Source organism: Rhizophagus irregularis, chromosome 22 (genome assembly GCF_026210795.1).
Source record: "Rhizophagus irregularis chromosome 22, complete sequence".
In the NCBI taxonomy this organism is placed as follows: Eukaryota; Fungi; Glomeromycota; class Glomeromycetes; order Glomerales; family Glomeraceae; genus Rhizophagus; species Rhizophagus irregularis.
Genome location: NC_089450.1, coordinates 69528 through 82182, shown reverse-complemented (window position 1 = coordinate 82182; position 12655 = coordinate 69528). Strand labels below are relative to the sequence as shown.

The following is a 12655-nucleotide window of genomic DNA, read 5'->3' as shown; positions in this document are numbered from 1 at the left end:
AGATCGATATATCCTTTATTACTCAAATGTAATTTAGCCCGTCGGTTAATTTTTCCTCCGGTTAAATGAAGTTATTCATAAAGTGATTGTTATTTCCTCCATTTTAGTAATTTTATAATGATATGAAATTAGATAAAACTTTAATAAATAAAACGAAATAAATTAGCGTAAGAGTATATAAAGTGACTTTAAGGTGTATAATTTTGGCTTTATTATTGATAGATAGCGATAACGAGATATATATAGGAGTAAACAATGAAATGCTAGCAACTGAAAGTTACATAACTTTTTGGAAAATTCTAGTAATCGCAAGAAATTGGAATGTTTATTGAATGTGTTTCTGTTAATATAAAAAAATTTGGATTTTTTTTTGTATCCCGTTATACAAATTGCTTGATTGCATAAATACAGTATATATATCACTCGTTTCGGTTTTATTTTTACAATTATTTTTTTTACATAAAGAAACAATTTTCCCACCGGCTACCGGTAATTTACAAAAAGAGATAATATCTCTTTTATGTCTCCGCACCATAATTCACTAAAATATGTTGGGGACATTTTTTGGGCAATGCCCGTATCATATTATATTTGTAATCCCGAATTCCAGATTGGAAATCTTAAGAAAATCATGTGGCACTGTAGTTTCTTTGCATCTAGACGGAATAAACCATCGATTAATTACATAAAATCATGAAGAAAAAAATTTTATAATAAATCTAAGTATTTTATTAAACAACTTAGAAAATAAAAAATGGAAAATTTAGAAACGTTTGTTGTACGCCTTTCACATGATTAAAAAATTTTTTTTTCTTTTTTTTTTGCGCAATAAAAACAATAAAAAAAAGAAAAGAAAGAAAGAAAGAAATACATTCAAATTGGTAGTTATTGCGGATGCAGAGTATTGTTATATAGTTTCTTTTTTAGTACACTGAATGAATTTCCAAAATTCCTATATAAATTGTTGAAAGCATGTTTGTTTTGTACAACGGTGGACTATATATATATAACCAGTCCCAACGTTATTTTTTTTTTAACATATTTAACAAATATATATATTTTTAGATAATTTAATTAGAGAACAATTGTATCATTTTACTTCTTTTTAATATATTTTTTGACAGTTAAAGGAACATTTATTATTGAAGAAACATTTATTATAGTAAACTAAAAAGTGAAAGTTTTATATTAAAAAAAATTAATAGAAATAAACAAATGGCATATTTTGAACAAGACCAAGTTACTGATATACGAAGGTCAAATGATATTGGTAATATAAGTTTTGGTTTTATGTTAACTAATAAAATCAATGTTGCGATTAAAAGAATTAAGAAGCCTCCAACTGATAAAGTGAATGAATATAATCATCCTAATATCGTTGAATTTTTGGGAATTTACAGCATTAAAGGTAATATTAATATTTATTGATTTTTTTATTTGTATTGATTATTAAATTTTCTTTCGTTATTTTTATAGACGAAAATCAATTATTTTTAATAATGCCATTTGCTAAGGATGGTAATTTAAGAAATTATATAGAAAACAATAAATTATCATTTAACAGAAAGATAGAAATTGCGATAAATATCACAAATGGAATTAGATTCTTGCACAAAAACGATATGATTCATGAAAATTTAGTGAGTGAATAATCTTTTTTTTCTTTTCTTTTCTTTTCTTTTTTTTTTTTAAAGAAAAAATTTATTTATTTTTTTTTGTAGAATCCAAAAAATATTCTTATATTCAATGGAATTGCCAAAATTACAAATTTGCCCAATGATTTATATATAAGAAATAAGGATTTATATATGAATGATGGTCTTTTTGATAATATTGGATATATAGAGCCTAATTCAATCTTGAATAGGAATTATAAGAAAAATAAGAGCGTGGATATTTATAGTTTAGGAACTCTTTTATGGGAAATAATGAGTGAGAAAATACCTTTTTCAGAATATCAAAATGATGGTATCTTACAATTAATGCTTAGGATTAAAGAAGGTTATAGAGAAGTTGATATAATAAGTGATCCTGAATATGTTAATCTTTACAAAAGTTGTTGGGATGGAAATAATTTAATTAGGCCAAAAATCGATGATGTTTATAATCAACTTTTAAATATTACGAATTACTAATATACTGTATAGAAGTTAGAATATTAATAATACTAAATTATTATTTTCTCTCTTTCTCTCTCTCTCTTTCTTTCTTTTTCTTTTTTAATTATAGACTTTTACTTTTATATGAAAAAAACATTTCCTTTTATTATATTTAAGATTTTACGCTTTATTTTTTTATACTGTAATTAAATTAAATTGAATGCGGTTGTATGGTCAAAAAAGTTTCCTGATTAAAGCCACACTTTTCTTCACTCGTTAGTAACTAATAATAGTATTATTAATGCACCACGTTATCACAAATAAAGCATGCGGTTTATGCAATAAACAAAACAAGCGCTTCCGAAAAATAATGCAGGAGTCGTAATTTAAATACGGAGTTTATTGTTTCAAAGTATACCATTTTTATTTTTATTTACTGTATTAAAAAAACTGCTCAAAGATTATTATTATAGATATAGATCATCTAAAAGTTGCCGTTAATATCTACAAATATAATGTAGAAATCAGGCGTCAGCCACATTTACCAGCGCCTTCTTGCCTATAAATTATTACATAACGCAGTATAAATAAATATTGGAGCGTATTTTATTATTTCAATAAATAAATAAATAATATATCAGATATATATATATGCATTTTTTCGCTATGTAATACATGTGATTAATTACGTGCAATTCTTTTATTGGTTGATAATTTTGATAATTTCACGTAAGATTATAATAATATACTGTATAATCAATTAAAAATCCATAACTGAATCATCACCACTCTTTTGTAATAAAATATTCTTTGCCGAAGTATTACTATCTGACAACTTATGAGTTTTCTTTTCGTGTCTAATTAGAAAAAAAAAAGCGCATGAGCATTATTGATAATATAATCATTTTGTTAAATAAAACCAACTTTTTTTTTCTTTTTAATTTCAGTCTTTGATTCATCTGTTTTTTTTGTTCTCTTCCGTTTATCTATACAGTATTATAAAGTAATTATTAATTTTTAGTATTTAAAAAACCGTAAATAATTGAAATTTTATCACCTTTCTTTTTTGTAGTTTGGTCTTTTTCCTGTGGCTTTAGTTAAAAGTTATCATAAATTGTTATTTTTATATATATTAAATACATAAAAATTAAATAAATCTTACTCTTTCAGTTGCTTTTTCTGCTTGTTGTTTAAGTAATAAAGCTTCATGAATTCGTTCTCGTTCTCGTTCATTATCTTCCTCAACATTTTTAATAGCTCTTTCTCGTTCTTCATACAATTTGCGTGTAACAGAATAATACGCTACATCTGCTGCTTGATGAAATTCAGTCAAATCTTTATCCAGTAACGGCAAAGCTAATTAGTTCAAAAAATATACGTAAATTTTGAAATTTTAACTTAAACTTAAAAGATAGTAAAAAAAAAGATACTTCTTGAATTTCCTAAAATTGCATGACTATCATCTTTATCACTTTTCCAAGTATAACCAGTTGCAGGATGAAAATTTACGTGTTCGCGAATATTATTGAATACATTGTGAAGATGATATAAACTAGTATACTAACAGAGCCCTATAAGTTAAATTTGTAAAGAAAATTTTATTAATAAGTTTATATCACATACAATTCGACTTCCAATTATTGTATATAAATCCGGTGCTTGATATACGATTCCTCGAATTATATAATATGATGCAAGAGGTCTTGCTGTGGATTATTAATTAATCTTTAATGAAATGGGTATACTAAAAAAAAAAAATTACGACTTATTTTATATGTATACCTTCATATTCGCTTATTCTTTTCCGTTTTTGAACTATAAAGAAAAATGGAGGATCTGCTTGCACAACGTAGAATTCGATACCTGTCATCTTCCTAGATAAGTAAAAATAAATCATCCTAATAATAATAATGGTGTTCTTTTTTTAAATTAGACAAATTACGTTATGTCCAGAGGCTTGTGATCGGGTAAAAAATTAAATTTAGTTTGCATTTTAAGAACTTCATTGTTGCTTTGAGAATCCCAAAATGGAGATTCTGCAAAATAATCCAACACATTTTCCAAAGTTAATCCTTCAGGATGCTAAAAAAAAGATCATCTAAAGATCGGATATCACCTTTTTTTTTTTTGGTAAATAAAATAATAAACCAAATATTAAATTTACAAACCGAAAGTAACCATTCAGGATCTCTAAAAGAGACTGTATATGGTTCTTCGATTTCCATCGTATTAACTAATATATAAGTTTAATTAAAGGATCGATCAATCAAAAAAAAAAAATTCCATTTTAGATAAATGGTTCTTGTAGTTCTTTTTATAATTATTAACATGACACAAACTTTTTAATAATTATGTAATCATATCGATTTAATAATTAATATAATAATAGTTAGTTGCTGGATTATATTAGCGTGAGTAAAATATCAATCTTTATGACATCATCAGAGAAGTCGCGATTATACGTGTAACGTTTTTATTTACAAGTTTCGGGCAAATAATTTTTTCGTAAATTTTATAAAGAAAAATACGTCAACTATGGGATCTCTATACTTTTTCTAACATACATTAATTGTTTGCTGGTCAAACATTTTCTTCAGCTATTCTACGTATTTGAGGTAATTTTATTTCACCATCTTCAAATATACTAGAATCATCCTTACTTGGAGATAAGTACTCATCTAAAGCGGGTTGTTCGCCTTCTAATGCCAATTTAGAGAGATACTGTTCTCTATCCATCGCAATTTTAATTTCTTTTGGTAAATCTGGTATCAAATACGCAAATACTAATTTTACAAAAAATACAAGATTCTACAAGAAAATTCAATTACTTTAGAAAAAATTTTTTTTATAAAAAAAGAGATATATAAATTATTATTTTGTTACCTCAAAAAGAAGAATAAAAACTAATCTAGCAACCAATATTTGATTTTCATCTTCTCCATACATTTTTATGAACTTATTCCTCATCCATGTTGAATGAAATGCTATTACCAGGGCATTTGATAACACTGATAATATTGATACAAAACCTAATATATTTTCAAACATTCCTATGTCTTGTGCTTGCAACCCAATTGGTCTTTGTAATGAAGTTAAAAACTAATAAATCCAATATTAATATTTCGTTATTGAACGAAAAATTGTAGTATATACAGTAAATGTAGTAATTTTTACCTTTATTGCATCAAATCTAATTTCAAGAATATTATTTACCCATGCGAGAAGAGGAACTAGAGGAAACGCTATTCCAAATAATGATATAAATCCAAATTGAACAACTTTGGATATTTAAATAAAAAGTTGTTTTATTATCAATATTCCTTTTAAAAAAAAAAAAATTGTAAAATAGATTAAAACATACCCATTTCTTCGATATCGCTTCTTTCGTACCCGCAAGCACTATATAATTTACCATCTTTCGACCATTGAGGTTCTTCAGTACGTGTTACACCAACATTATCTTTATACTTCGCCTCCATTGCAAGAAATTCATCTCGCAGTGAGTCTTTATACAACACACTTCTCAGCCATCTATAGATAAGAAATTCAATAATTTAATAATTTCTTTTGATATGAGAAATTATTTAAATTGTTCTTTTAAATATATACGTACGGCCAAATGATTTCATTAAATTGCCCAAAAAATTGTTTACCCACGAAAATAACTGAAAGTTGAATTGTAAGATCCAACATACAACTGCTATAATCACATCCTGTAATCCCTTTTTGATTGATGATATTTTTAATGAACTATCATAAAATAAAATAAAAATGGATTATTATATTTATTATGTGAAAAAGATTTAATTTTAAACTTACCCTTTCTTTAAAAACTAAAATATAGATTATACCAGTGTAAGAATTCACAAAATCAAAAAAATAAGTTTTTATAATCAAGGAATCTGGAAAAAATGTCGCAAAAAAATGTTAGAACAATTTCTTTTATCACATCGAATTTTTTCTACGTAACTGACCTTCATAACTAGTATTCGTTCGTTGATTCTCGAAATTTGTCAACCAACCTGCAACATATGTATAAAGCTAAGCACAAAAATATATTTAGTAGGAAAAAAAAAATAAATGAAATTGCATTAAAGAAAAAAAAATAGTTACCATACTCATAAAAAACATTATTACTAAATTGGCAGCAGCAGTAATCCAAGATGTATACGATCCAAGCTTGATCCAAAGTTTAGGTGCAAGCAACAAAATTGTAACCGATACGATAACTATCAAAACCTGTACAAGTCGTGGGCGAAATGTTAAGATTTTATTTTCGACGAGCGCACCATATTTTAATTAATTAATATTTATTTATTACTTACACTGATAGAAACAACAAATCCGGAGATCACTAACTTTTTAACTCTCTCCCTGTATGGAAAATGGATTTCTTTTTTCAGCGTAATTGGCGATTTTTTTGTATCTTTTTTGAAATTATATTATTAATTTATTTCGAGGAGAAATTGAAGAAACTAAAAAGACATGAGACAGAAACAAACCAGTCCCATAAAATTCTGGTCTTGGTAATTCCTAAGAATTATTAAATGATTTAGCTTATAGAGAGGTTTTTTTAATAAATAAAGTTATGACTTACTTCTCTCTCATAATCCGACACATCCCAGTCATATGCGATTGAGGCATTGTACCGTTTCCAAGTCTCCAAGAAACATGTGGCTAAAAAATATTCGCGTTATAGATAGTAAAAAATCACAATTATTACATATGTTCTAACAAAATTATACAAAGCTTACACCATACAGCCATGAAAAACGCAAAAGGAGCTGTAAGTGCATTATCCCATATTATAGAAAAGTCATTTTCTTTTCCCGAATGAAATCTAAAAAAAAAAAATAAATATGATTATAAAGAATATTACTACATTAAAACGCGATTTTAAAGCGAACTTACACATGATATTCCAATAATCCATATATTACAACGATTGTTCCCACGACAGAAGCTATAGATAACCATGAAGTATAAAAACCTGTTAAAATTAAATATATAACGGTTAGTAAAATATAATTAATAATCAAACATTGAATAAAAATTTTATTACCTAACCAGGCAAAATATAAAGCCACTTTTTCTCCAAAATATAATCTGATTTTATCTAAAGGTTGTCCCCCTCCGGGAGGAATCCATAATTTAATTAATTGAGCTCTCAAATTCATTTGCTCCAAAGGCAGATTATTAGTAACAATAGGTGAACCATCGTGAAGTGGATAATAATCCATAAAAATTCCATCGTCAACCAATTTTTTTATGGCTAATGATTTAATGGTCTTTTTAACAATAAGTGGCTTCCCATCATCATCTTTTGTTTTCCTGCTAATCTGATTTGCAGTAATAAGTATACGATGAGTCTGAAAAATAAATTTTTTGTTAGAAAAAGATAAAAAAAAAAGGGAAGAAGAAACAATATAACGACAATAATTACCATCAAGATTCTCCTTGAAGTAGGAAAGAAGTTTAAAACAATGTCGCCAATTGATTTGTCAGGGCTTGCACCTTCAAATTCTCTTAAAGGGCCTCTTTTGAAAACAGCAGATTGTTTGTTGAAATTTACTTTATATACAAAATACTTTGTTATTGGATGAAAGAAACCTCTACGTGGATCTGATTCGATTTTTGGTAATTCACGAGGCTGTTACATAATAAAGAGCAAATATTTTTAAATAATAATTTAATTGTTTATTTGGATGCTAAAAAAACAAATAAAATAAATAAAAATTACATTTAAGCGCATTTTAAGTTTAATAATTTTTGCTTGTTCGCATAACTTTTCGAATGGTGTGAAAACTTTTATGTAAATACATTCAAGAATTGGATCCTCCTCTTCTTCGAGAATTAATCCGGAATGTAAAAGCAAACGTTCAAAATTATCACGTTTAAGCTTCATTTTATCATCTTTTTTATACTTTATTATGTAATCAGGATAACCATAATCTTTCATAACTTTAGCAATTGCATCGCTAGTTGGATACTTTTCTATTTAAAATGAATGTGAGAAGAAGGGAAATTGAAAATGGTTGATTGCGCCACAATCGCTTCCATTTTACAGACTGCGCCATCACACGAGAACTTTTACTTACCAAAGTTTTCTATTATTTCAACTAGAGAAGCACGAGGATGTTCTTCAATGTATTTGCGAATGTCATTATAAAGGCCAACATCCCGCTGATCTAGAAGTAATTCTCTATTAGCATCCACTTCTTTCCTATCAATCTGTATTTTTATCAATTCATCTTCATAGTCCAAAGCAACTTTCTTCGGTTTTACATTATCAAATCTAGTTGATTGTCCCGTAAAGGATCTCTAATTAAAAATAGAATTGAAAGAAGAAAATCTAGGTAAGTGAACATTCAAATTCCTAGATTCGATAAATTTTATTTACCTCTTCATTAATTGGGACTTTTACATCTTGCCTTTTCGAAGGTCCTCCTGGAGCATTATCTCCCATTTTTTTTTTTTGTTCAAAGTACAAAGAAGAAATGAATGATTAAAAGCCTCAGTATCCATCATATCTGCCCTATTTATATTTTAATTTATCAAAAAGAAGATATATACATTATTTCGCGTATTCGTTATAAACACACACGTTTACTGCAAGAATCTTTTTGAGGCTTAATCACAAAAATTTTCAATGTACAATAGGCTTGTAAACTACGTCACGAATAGTCACAGCCATTGTTTCACAGCCAATTATTCTTGTATCTCAATCATTGGCTGGTCTACCAAAGAAAATAACCTTTTTGGGCTTTGATTAAATTAACTTTATATCCAAAAAAACTAATCAGTGTAACAAACAAAAAAAGAATTGGTACAAATGCTTCATTCCCAAATTTCGTTTTTTCACAAAAAATTGCCATGACATCTCCGTTAAAACTTCAATTATGTCAAGAAGATCCTCCACAATTTCGTAAAGAATTAGCAGTTTGTGAAAATTCGGTTTTTGGACTTGAGAACACCATAAAAAATCTTGTTAAATTAGCAAGATCAAATGTCGAATTAGCTTCAGGTTAGTTAGAATTCCTTATCTTTTTGTGTCATTTGGAAAGTTGAATCGGTTTATTCGTTGACTTTTTAAAAATATATTTCACATTAGAATATACAGTGAAGCAACTTCAATTCGCTGAAGAGCTTGGAAATTTTGCAAAAGAACAACCCGAATCAATTATAAGTAAGTTATTTTTTATACCAGTGAATTAGAAACATTGGTTATTTATTTTTGCAATCATTAAATTTTATAGAAACTGTTCTCTCGAAATATGCTTCTTCACTCCATGAAGTTGAAAGGAGTCGCAAAATCCTGGTAATTTGTTTATTTATTCCTTATTTAATAATTAATCAATTAAATTAATCGAAAATTTTTCATCTAAGCACTCTCATATGTATGAAATGTTCATAGAACCATTGGAAGCTTTTGCTAAAAATGAGATAGTTCCGTTAAAAGTTAGTTGGGGAATTGAAGGGTTTTTTATTGAATTTAATTAATATGTTATTTTCTTTAAATATTTTATAGGATGTAAAAAAAGTTGTTGAAAAAACTTGTAATGAAGCTGATACTGCTCTTGCTAGATATATGAGCAAGAAACCTAAAGACTCTATGTTACCTGATGTAAGTGGAATCATTTCTATTATTTTATTTGTTATATTAAATATAAATATATGTTTAGGTATCAATCGAAGTCGCGTATACTCGCAGAGAATTCCATCGTCAATACATTGATTATGTAGTAAAATTAAATGAGTTAGAAGCAAAAAAGAAATTCGAATTCATGGAATATGTAAAGTTGAATTTCCTTCTATCGTTAAATTTTATATTTATGAAAGAAAGTATCTAACAAATTTCGTATTATTTATAGATTTTAGCATTAATGTTTACTGAGTCGTCGTTTTACCACCAGAGTTATGATATTTTGAAAGATATGGAACCTCATATGAAAGATGTTACAAGTTAAGATTAATTCTAATTTTTAAAATTTCATTTTAACTTTTAACTTATTATTAATAATTAATTTTATAGGATTACTTCAAGAAGTAAATTATAATGATAGTTAAAGTATCTTATCATTATCTATTTTAATTCATTTCTTATTTCCTGAATAGGCTAGGACCGCATACCATAATGATGTTGCAGAATCACAAGTATTAAAGAACAAGATTTTAGAAGTAAATTGCATATTCATTTTATTTTAATTAATGAATTATTTATTTATTTATTTTTGACAAAGCACACCTTATATGTTTTGTATTTTTAGAAAGCCAGAGGGTCCTATGATCCAATGAAAAATCCCACGAAAGATAATATAATAGAACGAAATATAAATTCACCCATTACTAAATCCGGATATTTGTTCATGAAAGGCAATCAACGAGTTATGCAATCATGGACTCGCAAATATTTCACAATCTCAGATGGAAATTTATATTATTATAGTAGAAATGGAAAGGTACTCTATTTTAGAAAATAAATATTATGACGAAGGTGGCATAATTCCAAAACTAATTTCATTAGACAAAATATTAAAGGCTTTGATCCTGAAATAATTTATTTTATAGGGAACCAATGGAGACGATGAACATCCTTCAATTACTTTAAGGGTTTGTCATATTAAGCCTTTATTAAATAATTCAGATAGAAGATTTTGTTTTGAGATAATAACCCCTAATAAGTAAGTAGTGCTATTTATTTAGTTTAAATATTTTGATGTTATTTCATAATTTATGCATTTTTGTTTTTTTTCAAGAACTTATATTTTGCAAGCTGAGAATCAAGAAGAAATGGATGATTGGATAAATTGTTTACAAACAGCAGCAAAAGATGCAATATATGCCGATCAGATGCCAAAACCTGTGTCTGATCCAAATAAATTGCAGGTAGGTTTTTTGAATTTATCTAAATATAATTATATATTCGTTAATGGAAATATTAATTTATTTGTTCAGGGTATATCTCAAGAAGATGCTGCTAACGAATTTAATTTAAATAAAAAAATTAATGATGAGGAGACATTAAATTCTAAACAATCAATTTCAAAGATAAGAGAATTACCAGGAAATGATGTTTGTGTAGATTGTAAATGTAAAGGTAATTAATAAGATATCATGATTTATACACTGGTAAATTTTTTGTTTAACACTTGTTATTATATTTAGACCCACAATGGGCAAGTACAAATTTTGGTACTTTGCTATGCATAGAGTGTTCTGGAATACACCGGAGTTTAGGTGTGCATGTAAGCAAGGTTAAATCATTACAACTGGACAAATGGGAACCTGAATCAATTGAAGTTATGCTTAAGTTGGGAAATATCAAGACAAATAAAATATACGAGGCGAAGCTTGATGATAATAGTGAGAGATTGAATAATTCCTCTTCATGGGAGCGGTTTGTTTTAAAATTTCATTATTGTTTCTTGTTTTTTTTTTAGTTTATCAATTATTTTCTTTAACAATTTCCTTTTGTATTTAGTGCTGATAGGGAAAAATTCATCATTGATAAATATGTTAAAAAGGAATTTATTAATTTGAATAATTATGATGAGGACCCAGTTACAATTAATTTGGTAAGTTCAAAATAATTTTATTATCTAAAATGTACTCTTGTTAACTTTATAAAATCAAAATAGGCATTTTGGAAAGCAATGTCAGACTCTGATTTTGCTGAGGCTTTAAGAAACTTATCACTTGGAGCAAATGTAGATTGGAAAAATGAGCAAGAAAATTCTACTACTGCACTACATCAAGCGATACTAAAAAGTGATGATGTTGCAATAGAATTTTTACTTTTATGGTCTTGTAACATAAATGAAGTAGATAATAATGGATGGAGTGCATTACATCATGCCGCTGCTACAAATAATGCTAGATTGTTATTAACACTTATGAAAAGACAAGCTGATACTCATTTAAAGGATAAAAATGGAAAGGTAACTAAAAATTCAGTTCACGCCTAATATTATCATCGAAGCTATTAATAACTTCATTTCTATTTATATATATAGATTCCACTTGATATTGCAGTAGAGAAGCAAAATGTTCAAGCAGTTACAGCATTAAGGTTATTCCAATTTGAGAGACAACTTACAAGATCAGAATATTCAATTTTTGGAGTAGATGAGGCATTAAATAGTGTATCTAAACCATATAATCGTAGTGGTGCAACATCATTATCAACAAGAAGTGCGCCAGCAACTCCACCATCTTTATCTCGACCTTTATTAGGTATGGAAATGGAAGAACATGATGATATTATGGTTAGATCAAGTGTTGGAATGTTACCTTCAACATCAACAAATAATAGTAACGGCGGCAGTTTAACTAATTTAAAATTTTCTCTATCAAATCTTAAAAATTATGGACAATTACATGATTACGGACAATTGGATCAAGATAATGACGATAATAATGATATTTAATCTTCTAGTAAATATTTAATTTTGTTTACATTTGTATATAATTTATACATATAATAATTTATTATTAGAAATTATATTAGAAAGAAAAGTTTGATGATTAAAAAAAAGCTAAAAAGCTTATATACAGTA

The 12655-nt window shown here is 27.0% G+C and overlaps 4 protein-coding genes across 4 annotated transcripts; 2 read left to right on the top strand and 2 right to left on the bottom strand.

Moving 5' to 3' along the window:
• Nucleotides 1-1035: 1035 nt before the first annotated feature.
• OCT59_014256 (uncharacterized protein) lies at nt 1036-2380 on the top strand. The gene is made up of 3 exons (XM_025320973.2): nt 1036-1408; nt 1477-1640; nt 1722-2380. The coding sequence occupies exons 1-3, from the start codon at nt 1216-1218 to the stop codon at nt 2133-2135; spliced, it is 771 nt and encodes a 256-aa protein (XP_025170112.1). The 5' UTR covers nt 1036-1215; the 3' UTR covers nt 2136-2380.
• A 475-nt stretch (nt 2381-2855) lies between these two features.
• On the bottom strand, nt 2856-4375 carry OCT59_014255 (uncharacterized protein; the record flags this gene model as incomplete). The annotated part of the gene is made up of 9 exons (XM_066149887.1): nt 4268-4375; nt 4042-4181; nt 3882-3973; nt 3723-3805; nt 3530-3659; nt 3262-3455; nt 3157-3190; nt 3020-3085; nt 2856-2956 (listed from the first exon to the last, which is right to left on the bottom strand). The coding sequence occupies exons 1-9, from the start codon at nt 4322-4324 to the stop codon at nt 2856-2858; spliced, it is 897 nt and encodes a 298-aa protein (XP_066002116.1). The 5' UTR covers nt 4325-4375.
• A 158-nt stretch (nt 4376-4533) lies between these two features.
• Nucleotides 4534-8606, bottom strand: OCT59_014254 (uncharacterized protein). Its single transcript, XM_025320975.2, has 18 exons — nt 8500-8606; nt 8198-8420; nt 7840-8093; nt 7543-7749; nt 7162-7468; nt 7011-7089; nt 6854-6939; nt 6697-6776; nt 6602-6632; nt 6425-6525; nt 6213-6338; nt 6074-6140; nt 5919-6001; nt 5713-5849; nt 5461-5630; nt 5274-5377; nt 4983-5198; nt 4534-4907 (listed from the first exon to the last, which is right to left on the bottom strand). Exons 1-18 carry the CDS (start codon nt 8563-8565, stop codon nt 4680-4682), a joined length of 2565 nt encoding a protein of 854 aa, XP_025170114.1. The 5' UTR covers nt 8566-8606; the 3' UTR covers nt 4534-4679.
• A 366-nt stretch (nt 8607-8972) lies between these two features.
• Nucleotides 8973-12655, top strand: OCT59_014253 (uncharacterized protein; the record flags this gene model as incomplete). The annotated part of the gene is made up of 18 exons (XM_025327674.2): nt 8973-9123; nt 9211-9285; nt 9356-9417; nt 9486-9557; nt 9628-9723; nt 9782-9892; nt 9971-10061; nt 10132-10145; nt 10215-10277; nt 10367-10558; nt 10668-10780; nt 10856-10985; nt 11055-11196; nt 11265-11496; nt 11581-11674; nt 11738-12037; nt 12113-12533; nt 12595-12655. 17 exons carry the CDS (start codon nt 8973-8975, stop codon nt 12524-12526), a joined length of 2352 nt encoding a protein of 783 aa, XP_025170115.1. The 3' UTR covers nt 12527-12533; nt 12595-12655.